We start from the raw sequence: 23,001 nt of genomic DNA on the forward strand, positions 1-23,001 counted from the left end.
ATAATAAAAAGAAAATGACCTTGATTTATCAATTTTTCAAAAAAAATCATTTATGAAAAGTATTTGAAGATATACGATTGTCATACCCGAAAATAATGGTTCAAATTGATAAATTTACAATTTTCAATAATAAGAAAGATAAAATCATGAGAATTATTTGGATTCATTGCATCAAGATTTCTACGATCTATTGGCGGCCAAAATTTGTAGATGTCGTAGGCGTTTGTATAATTATAATTATAGTACAGAATAAAGTTAAGCCTAGAGATTTTCTTTCTATAGCAAAAAAAAATAAAAATTGTTAAAGAGAAGAGAAGTCCGTGGAGATTTTGGAGACAAGCGTGTAAAGTGAACTGAAAGAAGCAGCGCGTGGCGGGTCAAATAAGGGATGAAGGACCAGGCTAAGCGGGTCCCACAGTGGCGTTCTGTGGCCCTTCTTCTTTCCGTACTATAAATCTAGGGCAGCGATTAAGGCTCCTCCTCCGCCATTTCACGTATATAAGATCCAAAAACAGAGGCTCCATTCATTTACGTTTATAGGATCCAAAAGAGAAAAAAAAAAAAGAAAAGAAAAGAAAAAAAGGAACGTGCCTCTATTTCTTGCTCTACCTTCATTTTTTCTTCGTAGATTTTCTTAGTGGTGCTTCTTTGTATTAGTATTAGACTAGTATTAGACTTTTTGCTCGGTTTGAATATGAGTATTTAAGAGTCTCGGTGTTTCCTTTGGTATTGGCTTCTATACCCCAAAAGCTTTGTTCCTTCTCTTGCTGCTCTCCAACTAAGCTTGGAAGATGGGTGGCGACAAGGGCATCAGCCTTGAGGAGATCAAAAACGAGGCCGTCGATCTGGTATAATCTTTCTCTCATCCTTTAAATCAATCATATTAATTTGATACATTCAAGTCTATATGTATTGGTTTGTGTTTGTTTTTTATATTAAAAAAAAAAGGTGATTATATTTGAATCATGTGTTTTTGTACCGTTCTCTGTTTTGAAATTGAATTTCGATTTTTTAAAAAAATTCACCATGCGTGATTCAGGCGATGCTTTGCTTCTTTTTTCTTTTAATTTTTTTTGTGTGAATTTTAGCCAAACAAAGCAAAAAACCATTTCCCTAGATATATATTATTTTTTTCTGTTGTTAGATGAAAGTCATGCTATATGATTCAAACGACAGTATAGTCGTTTCATTGCTTCTTTTTTCCAAGCATTTCGTACATACCAAAGAAATTAAGTGACACGTTCTGTTACGACTTGCTCTTTACTTTTGTATACTTTAATACTAATATCTCCTTTTTTTTAATTTTCTTTGATTAATAGCTTTACATATTCTGTGTCTGGCAAGATTTGCTATTATTTTTCTCCTCCTCAATCGATATTCCATCGTGTGCTTTGATCACATCCTTTTCACTCTCTGTTTCTATCTATTCTCTCCCCTTCTTTCTCCAGTAACTCCATTTTTCGCTTTTCACTTTCCTCTTTTTCTCAAAGAAAAAAAAAGAGGTTTGGATTCAGCTAAGATCTAGTAATGAGTGTAGGAATCATTACTTTCGCCACAAATCTTGCGTTTGTATTCACCGATGATTTTGCTATTGAAAAACAAACCAAAGTTCCTATAGTTCTTTTCTAAGTTTCGCTTTTTGATAATTTTGAGTGACCAAATCACATGATCCAAGTGGGTCGATAAGGCTTGCGAATCACTCGAGAACGTGGTTGACAAATGGATTTGATGGCTAAGAGAGAATCATGATCTGACCTAACTCACCAATTTTACTTATACGGCTTTTTACCATATGCCGTTTGTACCTACGCGCCGTAAGCAAAAAGGCTTGCCATTTTTCGTTGTCCTACAATTGATGCTATATAATTTCCCGTATTTTTAGAAAAAAGAATTCTATTTAATAATCTTACAATATTATAAATTTGACATATGTATGTTGTTGTACTTTTTTTACTTCTTGGATTTTTTTTTTGGCCAAAATTTCTTTGGAATTGGATAATACCTTTTTATATTAAAAAAGAGAGTATAATTCTGTTTATAATACTAATAAAAGTTTCGATAATTTCTTCAGCCATAAGGGTTTTAATAGTTTGAAAGTATACACAATTTCAATGGGTCATAGTCATACTCTTATGTTATTATTCGTAAATAAATTAGTATTAATTAATTATTATTTCAATTGATGGGCTGTAAATATCAAAGGGTGGGCATAACATTTTGACTTTAAGACCCCTTGTCTTTGAAATGTGCTCGGTTTCACATTATCAATGTGAATCTCTTTACGAGTTGAGGGGGAGGTTCTGTTTCCCCGAATTAGGTTCTGCTAGCATTTGGTTTGTTTAGTGCCTGAGATCAGGTGGGTTACTTTGAAAAGTATAGATTCCACATAGGTAGATTAGACGCCACTACGTTTGTGGCTTCTCAGATTCTCTAAGAAAAGATGCTATTCTTAGATAAATTTAGCTGCAAATCTAGCCTTTGTACCGAAACATTTTCTTCAAAAGTAGATTCTTATCATTATTATCATCATAAAGTGATTATTGGTTGTCACTAGTCATATTTGGAGTTCTTTGTTCTGCTAGACTTGATTTCTCTCGGGACAAAACCACACAATTGAAATTTTATTTAATTGATTTTGAAAATGAAGACAAAAAAAAAAAAAAAAACACCGGTTCTTGGATGGATGAATGGAATCACAAGCTAAATCAACAGGCATACTCCAAAAATGCATTTTTTGCCATTTAAGTTGGCTAAGGAAGTGATACTTGCTTACAGGAACGGATTCCTATTGAGGAAGTTTTCGAGCAGCTGAAATGTACAAGAGAAGGCTTGACTACCCAGGAAGGCACCACTCGCCTTCAAGTTTTTGGACCAAACAAACTAGAAGAGAAAAAGGTCCATATCATAAACCATTTACATATGAGTTTGTTAAATTTCAGCTTGTATATTGCTTGTATAATCTGTTATTATACCTTGCAAACAGGAGAGCAAATTTCTCAAGTTCTTGGGTTTTATGTGGAACCCTTTGTCATGGGTCATGGAAGCTGCTGCTATAATGGCTATTGCCTTGGCAAATGGTAGTGGAAGGCCTCCGGACTGGCAGGACTTCGTTGGTATCATTGTCTTGTTGCTGATCAACTCCACCATCAGTTTTATTGAAGAAAATAATGCTGGTAACGCTGCAGCTGCTCTCATGGCTAATCTTGCTCCAAAAACTAAGGTGAAAATGAAACATTCAGAACTTAACAGTTCATAGAGCCATCTTTCTGTCGTATTTTAATCATGATTTCAACTTGTTGTTCTTGTACCATAACGTAGGTTCTTAGAGATGGTCGATGGAGTGAGCAAGAAGCAGCAATTCTGGTTCCAGGGGACATTATCACTATTAAATTAGGAGACATAGTTCCTGCTGATGCTCGTCTTCTTGAGGGTGACCCTTTGAAGATAGATCAATCTGCTCTCACTGGGGAGTCTCTTCCTGTCACGAAGAATCCATCAGATGAAGTGTTTTCTGGCTCAACGTGTAAACAGGGTGAAATAGAAGCAGTTGTTATTGCAACTGGTGTTCACACCTTCTTTGGTAAAGCTGCCCATCTAGTGGACAGCACCAATCAAGTTGGGCATTTCCAGAAAGTTCTTACTGCCATTGGTAATTTCTGCATTTGCTCTATTGCTGTTGGAATAATCGTTGAGATAATAGTCATGTACCCAATACAGCACCGCAGGTATAGGGATGGAATTGACAATTTACTAGTTCTCTTGATTGGTGGAATCCCAATTGCCATGCCAACTGTGTTGTCCGTCACCATGGCTATTGGTTCCCATAGGCTTTCTCAACAAGGGGCTATCACAAAGAGAATGACAGCCATTGAGGAAATGGCAGGCATGGATGTTCTATGCAGTGATAAGACTGGGACTCTGACTTTAAACAAACTTACTGTTGATAGAAACCTAGTTGAAGTGTTTGCAAAGGGAGTAGAAAAAGAGCATATTATCCTTTATGCAGCAAGGGCTTCAAGGACTGAAAATCAGGATGCTATTGATGCTGCAATTGTAGGAATGCTTGCAGATCCAAAGGAGGTATTATTTTCTTCCTGGTCTTTCTTCTGTTTTATCTAGGATTGGGTCCAACGATTCTTTAGTCATTTTTTTATTCCGATTGGCCAGGCACGAGCTGGTATTCGAGAGATTCACTTCCTACCATTCAACCCTGTAGACAAGAGAACTGCTCTAACCTACATTGATTCTGATGGAAACTGGCATCGTGCTAGCAAAGGTGCACCAGAGCAGGTAATAATACTTTTTTCTCATTTTGAAAGTTTCCCTTTTGAAAGTTTTAGGTAGATAACTTCCAACTTACACACTTTTTTTTTTTTTTTCTGAAATAGATCATAAATCTTTGCAATTGTAAAGAAGATGTCAGGAAAAAGGTTCATGCGGTTATTGATAAATTTGCTGAACGTGGACTTCGATCTTTAGCTGTTGCAAGACAGGTTTGGAAATTAAACTTTGCATGCTTCATGTTGATTAGGCAAGTAAATAGGGGTAAAATCATATTGTTTGATTTGTGTTTCTGCAGGAAGTGCCCGAGAAAACAAAAGAGAGTCCTGGGGCACCATGGCAGTTTATTGGTTTGTTGCCACTGTTTGATCCTCCAAGGCATGATAGTGCAGAAACTATCAGAAGAGCTCTAAACCTTGGAGTGAATGTTAAGATGATTACCGGTAAGAGTTGTTTAAATATTATTTTAATATTGAACAGTATAATTTCATGAGTAAATATTATATTTTTCTATTATGTGCAGGGGATCAGCTTGCCATTGCCAAAGAAACTGGCAGGAGGCTTGGAATGGGAACAAACATGTATCCTTCATCTTCCTTGCTGGGCCAAGACAAGGATGCTTCCATTGCTGCCCTCCCTATAGATGAATTGATTGAGAAGGCCGATGGATTTGCAGGAGTATTTCCAGGTGTGTTTAGTTGTACAATTTCTTCCTAAATATGTGATATTCTGGAAAATGGAAAATTTTAAAATCTATGTTTTAATAAGAATTTTGTTGATAATAAAGATGATATATTTGTAACTCCGATATTCTTGCTTTCTTTTCTTTTTAAAGAAAAGAGTCCTGTGTAACACCGGCCGCTTGTTATCATGCACATTATGCAGGCACCTTTGATATTGTTAGGTCCTTTGTTACAGTGTTACTAAATTTCTTTTCTATAGGGTCATTTACTCTTTTAAGTTTTTTTCCCCTAACAATTCCTTTTCATGTCAATTACAGAACACAAATACGAAATTGTTAAGAGGCTACAGGAGAGGAAACATATTTGCGGCATGACAGGAGATGGTGTCAATGATGCCCCTGCTTTAAAGAAGGCAGACATTGGGATTGCTGTTGCTGATGCTACAGATGCCGCTCGAAGTGCTTCAGACATTGTACTTACTGAACCTGGCCTAAGTGTAATTATCAGTGCAGTGCTTACCAGCCGGGCTATTTTCCAAAGGATGAAGAACTACACGGTTAGCCATATCTTAGCTTACTTTTGTTTGCATTTTACAGTCCTTTCGTTCCACAGTGCAAATGTTTGTAACTTTTTGTCTTGTTCTTTTCAACTTTGTAGATCTATGCAGTTTCAATTACCATTCGAATTGTGGTAAGTGTATAAAGACTTGCTGAGACATGAACACTAAAAATGCTAGATAATTTTACAAATGGATTAAGTTTATTCATTTTCATTTTGGCAGTTTGGCTTCATGTTTATCGCCTTGATATGGAAGTTTGACTTTGCGCCCTTCATGGTTTTAATTATTGCCATCCTAAACGATGGTGAGATGATCTTTATCAGATTGTTACATCAATATGCCTTATTGTACATGTCACCAGGACCAACCCACCATGTTCTAGAAGCTGATTTAATTCATCATCACATCTATAGGTACAATCATGACAATCTCGAAGGACAGAGTAAAGCCATCTCCACAGCCAGACAGCTGGAAACTCAAGGAGATTTTCTCTACTGGCATTGTGCTTGGCGGTTACTTAGCACTAATGACTGTGTTATTCTTCTGGGCAATGAAAGACACCAATTTCTTCTCAGTAAGAACAACCTTTTTCTATGCCCCATTTATGTATTATTTTGGTGAGATTTCTTTTGGTTTCGCTAAGTTTCCTTTTCCTATATTTCAGGACACGTTTAATGTTAGATCACTGAGGGATAGTCCTGAAAAAATGATGGCAGCTTTATACCTTCAAGTTAGTATTGTGAGTCAGGCCCTCATTTTTGTCACACGGTCTCGCAGCTGGTCCTATTTTGAACGTCCTGGATTTCTTCTAGTCACTGCTTTTATAGTTGCTCAGCTGGTAAGAAAATTTAACCTATCTTTTTAGATATCTATTTCAAAAGTCTGCCTTTTTCTTCATACAATTTTAGCAGGCCCACTTTCATTTTCTGTAAAGCAGGTCTCTAGAAAAGACATCTTTTTTCATAATTTCTTGTCAAAGTCCCCAGCAACTAGTTATCTAACTTCTATAGCTAAGTTGGAATACATACTTCATGTTGCAGTGAAGTTCTGTGTACCACCGATGCTATTGAAATTGTGGTTGTTTATATTATGTTATTTACATAATAAAAGGTGAAGGGTAAATGATAAGCTTCACAAATTCAACTTCATGGATTTTAACTTTTTGCTAATTCATCGAACTCACTTAAATCCTTTTTGTATTTATTTTACAAGCGTAATAGATAACTCCCTGTTATAACATAATGAACCCACTTGTATTTGGCAGGTGGCCACTTTGATAGCTGTCTATGCAAACTGGGGTTTTGCAAGGATTAATGGTATGGGTTGGGGATGGGCTGGTGTAATCTGGCTTTACAGTGTGGTGACTTATATCCCACTCGATTTTATCAAATTTGCAATCCGCTACATTCTTAGTGGAAAGGCTTGGGATAACCTTTTGGAGAACAAGGTATGATTCATTCATTTGTAATTGCGATTCCAATATGAAGAGCTTTGACTTTTTCCTTGTGCCTCATGAATTTCAACCTTTCCGTTTCTGATTCAATTGCACTTATGCTGTCTGCGCATCATAGACTGCCTTCACTACAAAGAAAGATTATGGAAAAGAGGAAAGAGAGGCACAATGGGCCGCTGCACAGAGAACTCTGCATGGCCTTCAACCACCTGAAACCTCAAACCTTTTCAGTGAAAGGAGTAGTTACAGGGAACTTTCAGAGATTGCGGAGCAGGCCAAACGCAGGGCTGAGGTTGCAAGGTGAGTGAACTAATTTCTTCGGCTACTTAACCGTGCATATGCACAAATAAAATGCTCGAGGGTACTTGTTATTGTCCTTTTGCCTCTTTCTAAAAGAAATTATCTAGTGAAATGTTTTATCATTATCGCTTTTCATGATGATTTTATTTATACATTCTATAGGCTGAGGGAGCTGAATACACTGAAGGGGCATGTTGAATCAGTTGTTAAGCTGAAGGGACTTGATATAGATACCATTCAACAGCATTATACAGTTTAAAGAGCAAAGAGAGTTTTGGATAAAACTTAGAATCATGTTTATGATGATCTTTCCCTCAAAAAAAAAAAAAAAAATTATGATGACGAACAAGGCCCAGTTCATGATGAATATTAATATATTTAGTAGTCTAGATATAGGGTCATTTTCCTTTTCCTAAATCTTGGAATTATGTTCGTTGTTACTCTGTTTTTTAATGCAGAGATGTAAGGAACTATTCTCCTTTAACAGCAAAATAACACCAGCTTTTATAGCTGCTTACCCATTTCTTCCTCCCAAGTCCCACCCTTCTGTTTTGTTTTTCTTTTCTTGCCGTTACATCACAAATACCTCTGCTTCTTGCTCTTGCGAGGTGGATGAACCTTTTATGGTTTTAAATTTAGATACAAAGTTTAACCCCCAAACAAGCTTTGTGCAGCGCTGCAGCTTAAACAAACAAAAAAAAAAAAAAGCGTAGACCGTTCATTCACTTGACGCTCTATTTGGTTGTTCTATTTCTATCTTTTTTGTATGGTCACTTTTTCAGTGGCAGAGCCACCATTTAGTGCGATTCAGAACGTGGCCAATATGATACGAGGATCCAAATGATAAAACGAGACAAAGGTTATTCTTTATTTGCATTTTAACCGACTCAAATTTTCAAGGATGAAAAATATTGCAAGCAAACAAGTTAGATAATCTTGTTTACAGCAGCACAATCATGCCTGATTTCACCCTGTTTTCCCCTCCTGACCCCTATCCGCCCAAGCTTGGTTATTGCAGCCACAAAAGCCTCTTCAAAGGCCGTTTTGTTGGATGCAAATATGTTAACAGCAGTTCTTGACCTTGCATCGGTGAACAATGTCTGATCGGAGGTGAAAAGTCCCTTTCCTTGTTGAAGGTTCCTGTAGTACACATTATCGAATGTTCGAGGCGTGGCTGGGTCCATGTCAATGGCCATTCTGGGGTCTACTTTTTCCGGACACATTTGTCTGAGCCGCCTTGCATATGGTGGATTAAGTGTAGGATCAATTTTGCTCTTGCTTTTAAAGTTGTAAATTCGTCGGGAGAATCGGTTGCAGTGCGAGAACCCAATTGTATGTGCTCCTACAGACAGATATATTGCCAATTACCATATTGGAAGATATAATGTAGAGTCAGTCCTATCCAAATTAACATGGGATCAAAACTTTGGTAAAAAACGCATTTGATTTGATTAAAAGGTCGAACAAGTTGGCTTTTCTAAGGAAACTAAGTACCTGATAGTGCAATCATATCCGTAAGAGTGAGACCATGAGAGGCAAACATGGCCTTGAGTTTGTCTAATTTGCGATCTGGACTAGGAAGATGATGCCGCACGCTGCGTTTTGTAGAGATCCTACCATCAAGTCTTCCCAGTTCTACCGCATAAGATGGGCCTCCAGTCTGCATCACAAAAAGTTACTAAAAGGGATTCCACAAGAGAATGGTGGACGATTAGCCAGCTAGCAGCTTTAACATATCGTATTAAACAAAGAATAAATAAGTTTCTTCTGTGTAGCTCTCAACTTTGAATTAATTGTAGAATATAAGATTTGTACCAAAGCTATGACATCCCTAGTAGCCATGGCCAAGATGTCAGCACATGAAACCTTGTTCCTGCACTTGGGCACACTATCAACAGCGGCCTTGGCTTTGATCACAGTGTCAAATCCATCACCAGCTAACGAAAGATTATCCGGATTATCCTTCTCTGCGGTTTTGTTCCAAGAAGCTAGCATCACCGAAGCATCACAGCCCTATACAAAAAATAAACTAAACCATGTAATGGCTTTCAGATATTAGAGAGCAAAACCATGCGTGAATTAGATAGGGCATGGTGACAAACCCGGACGAAACAATCATGAAAGAATAGTCTAAGAGTTGCTGGAGCTGTAACAAATGTCTGCTGGAACTTCTGTTTAACAGCAGAGCTGACGATTGATTCAACATCTGGGCATGTGTTCTGATAATAATTAACTCGAAGTTGAGCATGGCTTAGAGTAAGATGGAGAAACAGGAAAATTGGAAAAAAGAGACTTGGAGAATTCATTGTTTCAATGAAGTTGTTTTTCCATTCGATGTCATGTGCTCATAATTTAGAGCAAAGATGGATAGATTTGGAGTTGTTTCTTTCCTTTCAAGAATCTTTCAGTGGATAAAGACTAGGAGAAGAGACTAAACAAAAACAAGCAGGATTGAAAAAAAAAAAACTACTTGAGACGAAATGGGGGAGGAAAAAGTGGTAAGTTAGGTGCAGATTCTGACAAGGAAACTCTGGCAAATGATATTTGAGAATTGGAATTGTTTGTTTACTCAACTTAGGCAGGAGCTCTTTGATTGGCAATTACCTTCTGTAAGACGGTCTAGTCTAGTGGGAGCTCACTTCCTTTCTGAAAAGAAAGGAAGTGGGAGCGCATTTCTTTCTTTTGCCACTGGTGCCTCGTGAGTTTTTGTACTTTATATTTTTCAGTTTTTTTTTTTTTTTTGTGTGGAATTTCATATCTTGAAGAATGACGATGGAGGGATATTATTTTCATGGGTGACTTATTTTTCTTCTCATTGATGACCGATGACAATAGAAAAAGGCTAAAATCAATAGTTCATAATTCATATTGACATAGCCAATCCTGAGACATTGCCACACTATTCTATTTTTCAGTAAGACATTTTTCTTGTTCAATTATCACTCGCATGGTGACAGACGGTTTTTTTTTTAATATTTAGAGTTCAATAAATAATAAGATTGATTTTTGCGAGCTTGAAAATAAAGTAAAAATAAGATTATATATTATAGTGGTGAAATTGATTTATTATAAAGATAAAATTAAAATCAATGGTGAGATATATATTTAAATGTAAAAATTATAGTAGTGATGAAATGAATTATAATAAAAAAAATCATTAAAAACAATAAATTAAATATTATATTTAATAAAAAAATTTAAATTATTTAATATTTATACAATTAATTAATAATTTAAATTATTAAATTATTTTTATGTCAAATAATAGTTTTATTAATAAAAATAAAAAATTTAATTTTATAAAATAACAAATCATTTGAAAACTTTTAAATAAAAAATTTAAAGGTAAAATAAAATATGAAAAAAAAAGAGAAACAAACAAAATAAATTGAAAATAAATAAATAAACGTTGAAAAACAAAATAGAATAATTATGATAAAGAGCTGCGATTGCTCTTCACTAGATCCACGAAGGCATTGCCTCTAACAGAAGTTGCAGCACGACCAGACTGTCTTCATCGCGCTGACTTGTGTTACTCAAAAACATATTTTCGGGACGATTACCCCCTCCAATCATGCCTAATCATGGGAGAGTGTAAATCCAAATAAGCACTTAATAATATTTTAATCTTAACCATTTTGATGATCTGAAGGTTAAAAAAATGTATAACACTTACAGATCACTTATGCTTTAAATGTGTGTGTGAGAGAATAATCCTCCAAAATATAGGTTAGACCATTTTGCTTGTGTCAATTGTTTCCATCTGATTCCTCTCTACCCATAGAGATTCAATGGTCATGCAAGTATAATTGCAAAAGAAAAAAATCCTTGGCACCAAAAAAGTCGAAAAGAACCCCAATGAGGAGAAAAACAGTGGCTTAAAGTTGGGGAATCTTCCTATACAATAAAAGATGAAACCAACAGTACCCCAATGATTCATAAGCATATATTTCATCCTATACAACCATGTAACTTTGTACAAGCTTAAACTTCTGAACAATAAAGTGAAGAGCTAACTAGGGCTCCCAAGCTGAGATATTTGCTTCAGGGCTTGTTGTAGATTCAACACAATCTCTGCATATGCTGATAAAAAGAAAGCAAGAAGCAAACCAAGTGTGAGAGGAAAAACAAGGGTGAAGAACTGAGAAAATCAATTATAAATTAGTAACTGAATGATAGGAAAGCAGAAAGAAAGGTGCTTTCAAGGCAATGAAATTGCGATCAGATGAAAGATTTTCTTCAAACTTGAATGCAAAATGAATTCAGCAGCAACAGTTGCACATGTGTCAGAAAAAAAAAACAACTAGCAGGAAGCCCTTCAATCGGAGATAGGAAAAGAAAAAATAATACCTTCGGGTAAGCTCATGGTTCTCAAGGCATCCTCTGCATAAGACAAACGAGATGGAATAGGTTGGGAACTCATTTCTCCATTTTCCTTCCTGCTCAAAACAGCTGAGCTTGTATGTTTCTTCTTGAATTGATGCATTGGCCATGCTAGAACTTTCACTCGAGTTGGAAGTATGGAAACAAGATCCGGATATCTAAGACTGATTGTTACTTTGCTGCAACAAATAAAACATAACAATCCCATCAACAACAAAACAAATATAATTACTTAACATTTAGTAATTGTTTAAGTTAATTATCGGACCTTTTATTGAAAACTATTCTAACAGAGAAAGAAACAGTTATTCCATATTCTATAGTAAATATTAGAAAATAAAGACATGAACTACCTACAGGAAAACACAATCTAAAGCAAGAGAGCTTAAAATAATGTTAAGAAACCAAAATATCCCCATGATAGATCTAATCTATGTAAATATACATAAAGAATAAATAGAGATACTCCATAAAGTGCAAAGTGGACCAACCAATCAGAATCATCTAGCACAAATTCAATAATGTGGTACGGAAGGCTATGATACAGCTCTCCTATTTGATTTCCATACAACTCCTTAATAAGCCGAACCTGCAACGATCAAGCAAACAACGCTTCAAGAAACTAAACATTGCCTAAACAAGAGAACTATGGATTTGGGATAATAAAAGATCATTCCACTTCCATATAAGAAATATGACAGCAACACCATTACCTGTTCACGTCTGTCTACATAAGCTTGCAATAATTCTCCAATATGATCTATAAATCTCTGAAAGTAGATAGATAAAGAAAAATATTAAGAACTGATCTATAGGATGATCTTATCAAGTAAAAACCAGAAAGGAAACCAAGTTACCATGGCATTGGAAGAAAGAAGATCATTTTCTACTTCTCGTATTGGCAGAAAGAAAGGAATTGTATGTTCGAGGACAGTCATCTTTTCAAGAAATGACTTGCTCTCAAGCACACAATGGTACAGCTCACAAGGCTCCCCTACAAAAATTAAAGAAACAAGAATTATAAGAGCAACCCTTGTCACATATATCAGGGATTCAAGGCATTTACTTATCAACTTCTCCTAAAAAGTTTACATCTTTAAATAAAAAAACACCATACATGATATGCCTCGGCTTGAAGTGATAACTTTTTCCATGCAATATATGCCAATTAAATAGCTAACTGCACATACTAATAATCAAATGATAAAAACTTCTTTAATAGTACCTGCAAAAGACGTCTCATATAAAATGCCAATTCTCGTCCCTTCCAGACAACAAATCACCTGTTCACTTATAAATCTGAGCTCCCAAGAAATAACTTCATAGATACAACAATAACAAAGCACATACATAAAGAGTAGCTGCAATGTGGATCACTTAGAAACAAATTTACCGATAGTACATCTACTCTTTCTGAAGCTGACCTGCCTAACTATAACTAAATAAAATTTTCTTTTTCTAAATCCCATATCTTACAACTCTATAAAAATTCAAAGCAATTTCTCATTAAACTTTTAATCCTATCGAAGAAACTGTTAGAAAACTGCCCATATTCCCTCATCTTTGAGTAACCTTTGATGATATTAAATGCAATCACCTTCGTCCAATTCAACTTTTGCATTTTAAGAAGAAGATTTCAATATCAGTTATAATCTCTACAGATTATAGATAATGAACATTGCAAAAAATATTCTTAATATATTTTATTACCTTACTTCCAATTCTGTAAGTAATCCTTTCCTGGAAATGAGATGTCGGCATGTTGTTTGTGTCCCCAGATGTTGCCTTTCTGTCAGCCTCCATGTGAACCTGATAAAAAAAAACAGGTAAGTTACCATCTAGACAACTTTTATCAAAAGGAGAGTAGAAATTATTATTATTAACAGAATGATTCATTAAAGCAAGAACAATTATTATCGGACAACTGTTTCAATCATCAAATTCTGACTTGAACATTAAAATAGAACAAAATGAAATACAATTACTTTAAAGTATTCAGAAAAGCCATACCTGCTCTCTTATTGTAGCTAATAACCCATCATTCCACTGTTCACCATCCAAGTTAATCTCTGAATACCAAAAGGAAAAAAAGGCAATTTCTTGTCAGAGTTAAAAATGCTTAATTATCCCACATTTGTTTTCAAATTTATGTATTAGACACAGTATTGCACCACAAGAAAATTTTAAACATATAAAATAAAGAAGCATAGAGTGGATAATGGATTGCTACAAAACACATTTATACAAAAGTTACTCTATACTGCAAATACATATATTTACCTTGAGTTTGAGAAGCTCTTGCAGCTTCAAATTCTTTTTGTAGACGCTCAAATATCATCTTATCAGAATCCCTACTAAATCACCACCATTTAGAGCATTAATCCTCTAAGAGCCACAAAATTTCATATTCATGTCACATTTTAACAAGACTCACTATGGCAGGAAATTTACATATGAAAAATGTCCTATAATCAAAAGGTAAGCTTCTAAATTCACCAAAACATTGAGCACCAATCAACTAAGGGCAGAAAATACAACAATATATGCCTTGTTCACACTCGTACCAAATTTAACACAAACTAAAACTAAAACTATGGCCAGAAAATACACATGAAACATGCAGAATAATTAAGAGCTAACCCATATAGTGGCCCAAAAGGTTAAGCATCAAGCCCCCAAGGATAAATATAAAGCCTAATACTTAGGTTTTGGTTTATATATAAGCAATTCTGTTTTTGATGCATCAGACACCCCTTTTGCTTCTTCAACCTTCTAAGAGAAAACGATTGCACAAACCCTTCATAACTCAGTATCAAACAATTTCTATACAATATTGAACATGAGAGGATCAGGCATCCAACTACCAAAATTCAAAACTTGCACTTAACATTCACAGCCAAACTCCCAATAACACAGAGAGAAATTTTATTAATGGAGTTCTAAAAGTAAAAGAATAACAGATAGAAAAACTTTATTAATGGATTCCTAAACATGAAGGATAAAAATAGGAACATGTTCATCAGCTTTCTACTCTATATTCATAACAGCAACAAGAAATCAGCTGTCCTAGGCAAGTACGTATAAGCCATCACTGCCATCATTTTCGGGTAATTATATGTATAACAAAGAATGATGCCTTAAGAATTATGACAGAAGGAATACCTGGAGAGACGCTCCGTAAGTTGGGCATGCCTTTTGACAACATTTGCAACTGCAAAGAGGCAAAACAAAACTCAATTCTTTTAGAAACAGAAATCCCACATATAGATGTGGAATTATTATGGGAAGAAGAAAGAGAATATTATGTACATCTTGCTCGCGTAGCCTCCAACTGCATATCTTCCTCTTGCATAAAATTCTGTAGGAATTACACAGTGAGATACTGCCGCAAATTAAACTAAACTAAGCAAATAAATGAAAATGCATAGGAAATGAATAATTACCACTTCTCCCATCACTTGTGCTAAGTTGTTAGATTGCTGCACAATTTCAAACATTTCAATTCAGATTCCCATTTTAGCAGTAACTTCATAATTAAAAACATATAACTGCTAGTATAAATTATTCTTGCTAACCTACTTGATAAGTTGAGCGCATCTCAAAAGAAAATGTAATAATAATAATAATAATAATAAAATACAAGAGAAATCGGAAATATCATTTAACCTGTTCAAACCTTAACGATTCAGAGGAAGAGAAACGGATTCGAAAACTGATGGCTTCTCTGTTTTCTTCCAAATAAACCCTAAAGTAATGGGGGACGAAAGGCTCTGTTTTTCTTTTGTTATTATATCTAAGGGCTCAAATGTTTCAGGTATTGGGCCTTAGTATTTCCTTTTTTCTACAGAAAATGGGCCAAACCCAAATCTTCTTCAAATAAACACTTTGGGCTGACTCTTACGTTATGTATGTTATCCCATTTATTGGGCTACTTCCCTACCCCTAGGCAAACAAATCAAATAATTGTTCCCCTCGTTAGAAATGAATTGAGATTTTTTTATTTTTAAATCAAAGGAAAAGAAAAAATCATAATGGGCAATGGATCTCAGGTCTTTCAATGAACTTTGGACCGTGAGACATGGACTATCTCTAGCGATTCAATTAGGCTATCAGAAAGCTATTAAATCCCTTATTTTTGGGAAAAACAAACAATGGTAACCACTTTCTTTCTCTCATTGTTATGGATTGTAAGATTATGCTTCGGAGGTTCGAAGACTCTAAGAGGGGGGGGGGGGGGGGTAAATATCAGCATTGACGCGTTAGTTAAGCAAGGATCCAGTGGTGCTTAGGATGGCAATGGGTATCTTTTAAATGATTACCTTTCATTAAACCGATTAAGTAGAATTAGGATCGGGGTCAAGTATAATTCAAATAGTAAATTTATTATTTCTTAGATGCAACTACGGTATGGTTCGATTTTATTTTCATTCGGTTATTTTGATTACTATATAATATTATAAATTTTAAAAATTAAATTTGAATCTAGTTTGAGTTTTTTTTTTTATAATTAATATGATTTGAATAAAATTTTATTGGTTTAAATTGATTTGATTTATCGGACTTCTCAAATTAATTTTTAAATTTTATACTATTTGAATATAAAATTTAATATATATAAATATATTAAGATGTAAAATATTTATTTTATTTTATAAAAAATTAAAATACATATAACTTAATAAAAATATATAATTTTATTTTTTATTCAAAATTCAATATGAATCTAATATATATATTTAATGTATGAATTTAATTTGAACTGATAAAAAAATTAATTTGATTCGAATTAAAATATTATACTTTTGAGTTAATTTTTTATTTTTTATATTTTTTTCACCCTTATTACTTGTCATGAATTCAAATAAGATTCAACAGTGCTCTTAGTATACTCATTATTGAACCCAATTATAAATAAAATTTTTTAGTATGATTATATTTTATTTATAAATTATTTATAATTAATGTAATACTTAACAAAATTAATTTATTAAATGTTTTAATTAAGATTTTTAATTTCAATTTATTTGTATGAGTTGATTTTCATTTATTAATTTAATTTTTAATAATATGTAATAAAATTAATTTCAAATTTAAATTTGAAAGTCAAACATTAATTTAATAAAATAGTATTTTATGAATTCGGATAATTAATGAATATTTTTTATATTATATGAATAAATTTCGGATAACACAAATAAAATTGTTCAAATAATTATTGGATTTGAATATTTTAATAAATACCAAAATTCAAAAACAAATAAACAAAACTAACGAGTACATTATCCGTTGCGATCTACGATATTAGTGCTGTAAGACTTTCTATGTATCAACATGTGCTAGACTTTATTTTAAATTTTTTAGACTGTGATTGGATTGTTAATGTGATTTATCAAACATTATGTTAGTTAATTAATGAAAGTATCTTTAAGAAAAAAAAAAGTAGTCAATTTGAGGACAACGTTGAACGCCATCTGACGATTAAGCTCTGCTTCCCTCGAAAGTGGCAACTAATATCAATCCAAACATTACCACGACAATACAGTCGCCTTTTTGCTGTGTTCAATTGCAATGTTGGGGACGACATTTGTTATCTATGTTTTAAAGATGCAACACTACTGCTTAAGCTAACAGAATAAAAAAAGCTTTTGAATTACAATATAATAATTATTTAAATTCGTAATATTTTATTATAATTAATTAATTTTTTTATTTTTATTTAATTAAAATTTTAAATAACAAAATTTAGTTAGGTCTCACATTATGTGTCACGTTTTCAAATAATTTTCTGTTCATGAAGTTAATGATATTCAAAGTTACGTATCTCACGTAATTAAAATTTATTTTTTAAAATGTTTAATTGAGAGATAATATTATAGTAAGAATTTGATTTATGTAATAAAATATTAAAAATTTAAATAATTATTGAATTATAAAAATTTTGTAATTATTTTTACCCTTTAATCTATTTCATAGTAGTACTAAATTTCTTTTTCCAAATTTAATTTTTTGAAAACATAACAAAAGTTGATGGCAATTTCCAAAAACGTAGTATCAAATATCACAAACAAAGATTTGAAAAAAAAAAGAAATTGAGGAAAATAAAATAAAAATTAAAACAAGTTGTTTGCAGTAAAAATAACACAATATTAGACATAGCAAGAAGAGAGGGAGAAGAAAGAAAAAAACCAGGAAAAGAAGTAAGAGAGACACATTATTTAAAAAAAAAAAAAAAAAAAAAAGGAGAGAAACTAAAATAGTAGCAGCGAGCGAGCAAGCTAAAACGAAACAAAGCGGAGCTGAAAATAAAATAGCAAATCAATAGGAAGGGGAAAGCTCGAAAAAAAAAAAAAAACGAGGAATAAGAAATTGCACTCCAAATTATATAGTATTTAAAAAAAAGGAAGGAAATAAAAAAATCGAGAGAGGGAGCCACAAAGAATCGAGGCTGCGAACAATCCAACCCCAAACAGCAACTGCAGTGGCACTCGATTTCTCTGCAATTGGTCAAGCAAGTTGTCTAAGGTCAGCCCTCTATCAATCTTTTAACCTTGTTTTTAATTACTCTGGAGCTTCTTTTTTCGCTCTTCATTGTTCTTATTTTCGCTGCAATTCATGCTCTTTTCCTTAACTCTTATCCTTCCAACTCCACTGATCTCTTTCCTTCAACTTCAATTTTCCAATTCCATTCCCTACTTTTTCTTTTTGTTTTGAATTGCCTGTAAAAAAATACTTGGGGGTTTTAATTGCAGCAGTGATTTTTATTTTCGGTTCGTGCTGTTCCGGGCTTGAGACGACGCGCTGTTAAGTTCGGTGATTCCAACTCTAGGGTTTTGATTTGTTCTTCGCGTTATTCAATTGGGCTTTGTTTGGTGGGGTTTCTATTTATCACTCCAGTGGAGTTTGATCCCTAGGGTTTTGGTTCTGCGAAGATGAGATTTGTATTTGCATTGTATGGTTTCTCCGTGGGTTAATTTAGGGATGTTTGGAAACTGAAATAACTCTTATCTACCTCGGGAATTCTGAATTTTTTTTTCTTTCTATGGGATTTCATGCTTGTTCTTTTACTCTCAATATGCAGAGATTGAGGGTTTGATTCGCATTGTATGGTATGCAAATTGGTGGATTTGGACTCGTTTGGTGTTGGAGAAAACTGTCAATTGGGGTGGAAACGGGTTTAAGTGGTTTTGTAGTTCTGTGAATGGTGTGGGAATCTGCTTATTGAGCAATGCAACCCCAGCAGGGCTCCAGAATTGATTTAGGTGAATTGAAAAGTCAGATAGTGAAGAAGATTGGGGCTGAGAGGTCGAAAAGGTATTTTTATTATTTGAGGAGTTTTCTAAGTCAGAAGCTCAGTAAAAGTGATTTCGATAAGTCATGTTACCGTATTCTTGGAAGGGAGAATCTGCCTCTGCATAATCAGTTGATACGTTCAATCTTAAAAAATGCATGTCAGGCTAAGACTCCACCACCAGTTCATGAAGCGGCTCCTGTGAAATCTTTGATACAAACTGTGATAAGTTCTGGTAGAGATGATGGACATGAACCAACTGGATCCCTTGTTCCTAACCAGAATACAAACGTGCCCATTTGGTCAAATGGGGTTTTGCCAGTGCTGTCCCCACGAAAGGTTAGGTCTGGAATACGGGATAGAAAACTCAGGGATAGGCCCAGCCCTCTGGGGCCAAATGGAAAGGTTGAGAGTGTCTCACATCAATCCATGGGTATGGAAGACAATGGCAATAAATTGGGTATGGAAAATGGGGATTTGACACCATATGATTATCAGAGGCCAGTGCAGCATCTTCAAGCAGTTGCCGAGCAACCTGAAATTGAAAGAGAAGGTTTCTTGTGTTCTACAGAAAAATCAAGGGTGCTTATTAAAGGCCAGACTGAAGGAGCCATTTTTGAAGATTGGGAGGATGTGGAGCCAGCTAACCACATTAATCTCTCTAGAAGTCCTCTGCTTGCACCGCTTGGGATTCCATTTTGCTCAGCTAGTGTTGGTGGGGCCTGCAAAGCTCGGCCAGTGGTAACCAGTGGCGACTTCATTAGCTACTATGACAGTGGCAGTTTGTATGATACTGAGACATTGAAGAAACGTATGGAGCAGATTGCAGTAGCACAGGGCCTTGGAGGGGTTTCTTTGGATTGTGCTAGTATGTTGAACAACATGTTGGATGTATACTTGAAGAAACTGATCAGGTCATGCGTTGATCTTGTGGGATCAAGGTCTACACATGAATTGAGAAAGCATTCTGCCCACAAGCAGCAGCCTCAAGGCAAGCTTGTTAATGGTATGTGGTCAAGTAATCACTTGCATACGCAGAGTAGCTCTGGGCCCACAGAAGTTTTGCAGGAACAGGGGCAGCGGTGCTCAATATCTTTGCTTGATTTCAAAGTGGCAATGGAGCTAAATCCCCAGCAGCTGGGTGAAGATTGGCCTTTACTGCTGGAAAAAATTTGTATGCATTCATTTGAAGAATGAATGACCGGCAAAACTTTGTTTATCCTTGTTCAATGTGCTTGAAAAATGTTGATCATTGAAGCTCCCAGTTTGAATTCATTACCAACATGAACCAGATGGTGCCCAGTCAGATAAAGCTCTGGCCCTTGCAAGATGAAATTATGGGTTTGAGTGTGGGGATGCCTGTACCCCTGCTGGAGAGCTGGTATGGATCAGAAAAATATTTTTGAGCAACTGAGTTAAGGTGCTTGAAAAGGTAGTGCTTACAACTGGTTGCTCTGTTGTACGATTAGCATTGTTGTTGGCTGTCTTCTGCCATCTCAACAGATCTCAGGCTCTTCTTGTAATTTACAGCCAATGAGGAGGAAATCTAAGAAATTTTTGCAAGGATACTGTCTTGTAGCTTGGTGAAAGGTAAAATTATTTATGTAAGAGCTGCAGCATTGCTCTGTATGTAATTTTAAAATCTGAGAATTGATTGAGTTCCAATATTAATAACAAAACGACATCCATTAAATTGTCCATGGTGGTTAATATTAGATATTTCCGCTGGATGACTGCTGAAAATCTATTTGCTAAGCTCTGATTCTATGTTTTTGTGAAGTTTATGACTTGCTAATTGTAATTAATTGTCATTTAAAACATTTGGTGGCTTACAGTTTATCATAGTGCTCTAACTACTGTTCTTATTGTTGATTAGATGTATGAAGTTGCCCCTTTTTTGAATTCCATTTAGCTCTCTCTCTCTCTCTCTCTATATATATATATATATATATATATATATATTGAATTAAACATGGCAAGTCTACTACATCAGTTGATTATCAAATTACCATGTTGGTTGTTTAGTGACTTGGTCTCAGGCTAGCTAATGTAACAAATTTCATGAGTTGCTTATTCTGAGCTTACCAATGTCAAGCAGTTATTAATTGATCTTAAGCTCTACATGTGGGGATATTTTGTTCCCTGCAAAACCGTCATGCTAGGTTTATTGCAGAATGCTTGCAATTTTCTGCAAGTATTTTATGGATTAAATCATCCAATCTGCATTCTGATGTCTGGCTATCTGGAACAGGAAAAGGACAGAGGTAGATGAACAGAATTGCATGTGATTGAAAGGGGTAAAAGTTTCTCAATATGGGATGAGAAAAATTCTGTATCAACAATCCTTCCCTGTTCAGTTGGAGTAGGCACGCTTACTTGCTAGTGCTTACTTGAACATTTCTTCGACTTCACTCTGCTCTAGATATGAGTATCAATTTTGCAGTCATTTTTTGTAATTGATAGCATACATATGCTTTATTTTGTTGAGTTGTCCTTTATTCTTGAGCTGGTTTTCAGTAAAATTGTTTTTTGGAATTCTTTTTCATGTTTTTAGATAGTTAGGTTTGCACCTTTCACCTCTTCACTTTGGGATTTTTCATCATTTTTGTTACTTAGTGTATCATAACATGAAAAATGGAAAACTGTGTTCTCAGTTATATTTGCACTTTAATTTATGTCAAAGGAAAACACTGTAACCATTAGTTGTGCAAAAGTTGGTGATGGTAAGTACTCCTTTTAATTCTTTATGGTAATGTTTGTTCCTTTGTTATGCATATACTGAGTCGTTCTCTATTTGATTTGTTTATTCTTGGAACTCATTAAGGAGGTGCTTGGTGTTCTGTTACTTTTTTAACCTATGGGTTGCCTAATCGTGTGTTTGAGGTTGGGGAAAATCTCAATCAGGCAGCTGCTATTAAACATTAGTAAGCTGAAGGGATTGGCTAATTCATAGTATGAAGACATTTACATCACTTGTGATGATGAGAAGAGATCAGGCATGCGCTTGATATGAAAAAGTAATGGAACTTACTGCAACACCAACGAATATGTTGTTAGCTTTTTTTTTTCCCTAAATATAGAAATTTATACTATTTCTGTTGAAGCTGCAGAGGAGATCAACCGGGTCTCGGTGAAAGTTCAGTTATCTTGGTCTCCATTTTTCTTGCTTGTATCATGATGTAGATGGGTCACAATGCTTTGTTTTTGTTATCAGCATCAACCTTGTTAGCCATTTAAGCTATCTGGACCATGCGGCTAGTATTGAGTTTCAGTTGATGAACTAGTGAATGATGGCACCTGAAAAGTATGTAATTTGCGCTTGCTGATGGTGGAGAACAGCCTTTCTAATTCTGTGGTATGATCATGAAGGAATTATGTTGGGACATTATCAAAATATGAATTCTCCCGAACTTTGATATACGTTTTAACTTTGATGGTTGATAGTTACGAGCAATGCTTGAGAAGATCAATGTAATTATGATGTTAAACCTAGAGCAATGACATGAATGATGAACCAAGAAATCTTGTGCACCTGTCGGTTACAACATTTCTCCTGCAATCCAGTTGCTAGCCATGTTCTTCCCTGGCCGTAGATTTTTTAGATTTTCTATTATAATATTGGTCCTGAATTCTGATGAAGGGATTGTTTTACACGTCTCTTCGCACACTGATATGAACTTTAAGTCTCTTAAGGTCCGTTCAAATGGGAAGAATTTAATTCAACCATTTTATATACAGAAATTTTGAAATAAGTTTCAATCCTTGGAATCCCTAAAACTTTGAAGATTCAAGTTGGTATATAAATAAGAAGTATATTGTTTTCAATTCCCGAATAAAACATACAACCTTTGATCAAAGGAACCAAAAGAAAAAAACGACACAACCTTCTCATTACAAAATATAGACAAAGGTTTCTACTTTTGGAGCTTTGGTTAAATGAGAGAGTATTCTGAAATTCATGCATGTCTTATTCCAATTTGATGCAATCCCATACCTCCTCAGATGCACGAACCTGAAAAATGTAGGTAAAAGCACCAAACCGTACAACCGGTGT

The 23,001-nt window shown here is 34.6% G+C and overlaps 4 protein-coding genes across 12 annotated transcripts; 2 read left to right on the top strand and 2 right to left on the bottom strand.

Annotated features, from left to right (window-relative positions):
- Positions 1 to 526: 526 nt before the first annotated feature.
- HA5 (plasma membrane H+-ATPase) lies at positions 527 to 7,797 on the top strand. 2 transcript variants are annotated; one of them, XM_022875177.2, is made up of 16 exons: positions 527 to 848; positions 2,776 to 2,895; positions 2,984 to 3,220; positions 3,319 to 4,080; positions 4,168 to 4,290; positions 4,389 to 4,493; positions 4,580 to 4,724; positions 4,805 to 4,969; positions 5,282 to 5,520; positions 5,622 to 5,654; positions 5,746 to 5,827; positions 5,937 to 6,097; positions 6,188 to 6,361; positions 6,788 to 6,970; positions 7,095 to 7,276; positions 7,439 to 7,797. In XM_022875177.2, exons 1-16 carry the CDS (start codon positions 792 to 794, stop codon positions 7,533 to 7,535), a joined length of 2,865 nt encoding a protein of 954 aa, XP_022730912.1. In that variant the 5' UTR covers positions 527 to 791; the 3' UTR covers positions 7,536 to 7,797. The 2 variants fall into 2 exon arrangements, with proteins under 2 accessions (XP_022730912.1, XP_022730911.1); XM_022875176.2 differs by having other exon boundaries at positions 5,937 to 6,361.
- A 320-nt stretch (positions 7,798 to 8,117) lies between these two features.
- Positions 8,118 to 9,963, bottom strand: LOC111285639 (peroxidase 16-like). The gene is made up of 4 exons (XM_022875189.2): positions 9,379 to 9,963; positions 9,092 to 9,289; positions 8,771 to 8,936; positions 8,118 to 8,618 (listed from the first exon to the last, which is right to left on the bottom strand). The coding sequence occupies exons 1-4, from the start codon at positions 9,580 to 9,582 to the stop codon at positions 8,203 to 8,205; spliced, it is 984 nt and encodes a 327-aa protein (XP_022730924.2). The 5' UTR covers positions 9,583 to 9,963; the 3' UTR covers positions 8,118 to 8,202.
- A 1,122-nt stretch (positions 9,964 to 11,085) lies between these two features.
- Positions 11,086 to 15,421, bottom strand: LOC111285638 (centromere protein O). 4 transcript variants are annotated; one of them, XM_089762670.1, is made up of 13 exons: positions 15,336 to 15,421; positions 15,103 to 15,138; positions 14,969 to 15,017; positions 14,822 to 14,870; positions 13,940 to 14,010; positions 13,670 to 13,728; positions 13,370 to 13,468; positions 12,885 to 12,942; positions 12,517 to 12,653; positions 12,373 to 12,429; positions 12,151 to 12,248; positions 11,627 to 11,838; positions 11,086 to 11,359 (listed from the first exon to the last, which is right to left on the bottom strand). In XM_089762670.1, the coding sequence occupies exons 2-13, from the start codon at positions 15,112 to 15,114 to the stop codon at positions 11,289 to 11,291; spliced, it is 972 nt and encodes a 323-aa protein (XP_089618796.1). In that variant the 5' UTR covers positions 15,115 to 15,138; positions 15,336 to 15,421; the 3' UTR covers positions 11,086 to 11,288. The 4 variants fall into 4 exon arrangements, with proteins under 4 accessions (XP_089618796.1, XP_089618795.1, XP_022730921.2 ...); XM_089762669.1 differs by having other exon boundaries at positions 13,940 to 14,013; XM_022875186.2 differs by having other exon boundaries at positions 15,326 to 15,421.
- A 2,286-nt stretch (positions 15,422 to 17,707) lies between these two features.
- On the top strand, positions 17,708 to 22,586 carry LOC111285637 (uncharacterized). Of its 5 annotated transcripts, none has more exons than XR_016343028.1 (4): positions 17,708 to 18,181; positions 18,738 to 20,537; positions 21,199 to 21,964; positions 22,058 to 22,586. XR_016343028.1 is itself a non-coding variant. In XM_089762672.1 (2 exons), exon 2 carries the CDS (start codon positions 18,885 to 18,887, stop codon positions 20,142 to 20,144), a length of 1,260 nt encoding a protein of 419 aa, XP_089618798.1. In that variant the 5' UTR covers positions 18,062 to 18,181; positions 18,412 to 18,884; the 3' UTR covers positions 20,145 to 20,645. The 5 variants fall into 5 exon arrangements, 1 of the variants encoding a protein (XP_089618798.1); XR_002689750.2 differs by having other exon boundaries at positions 17,832 to 18,181; positions 18,409 to 20,537; XR_016343027.1 differs by having other exon boundaries at positions 17,996 to 18,181; positions 18,412 to 20,537.
- The last annotated feature ends 415 nt before the right edge of the window (positions 22,587 to 23,001 follow it).

This window comes from Durio zibethinus, chromosome 6 (assembly GCF_047325235.1).
Source record: "Durio zibethinus cultivar Kanyao isolate XHJ-2024 chromosome 6, ASM4732523v1, whole genome shotgun sequence".
NCBI classification, from domain to species: Eukaryota; Viridiplantae; Streptophyta; class Magnoliopsida; order Malvales; family Malvaceae; genus Durio; species Durio zibethinus.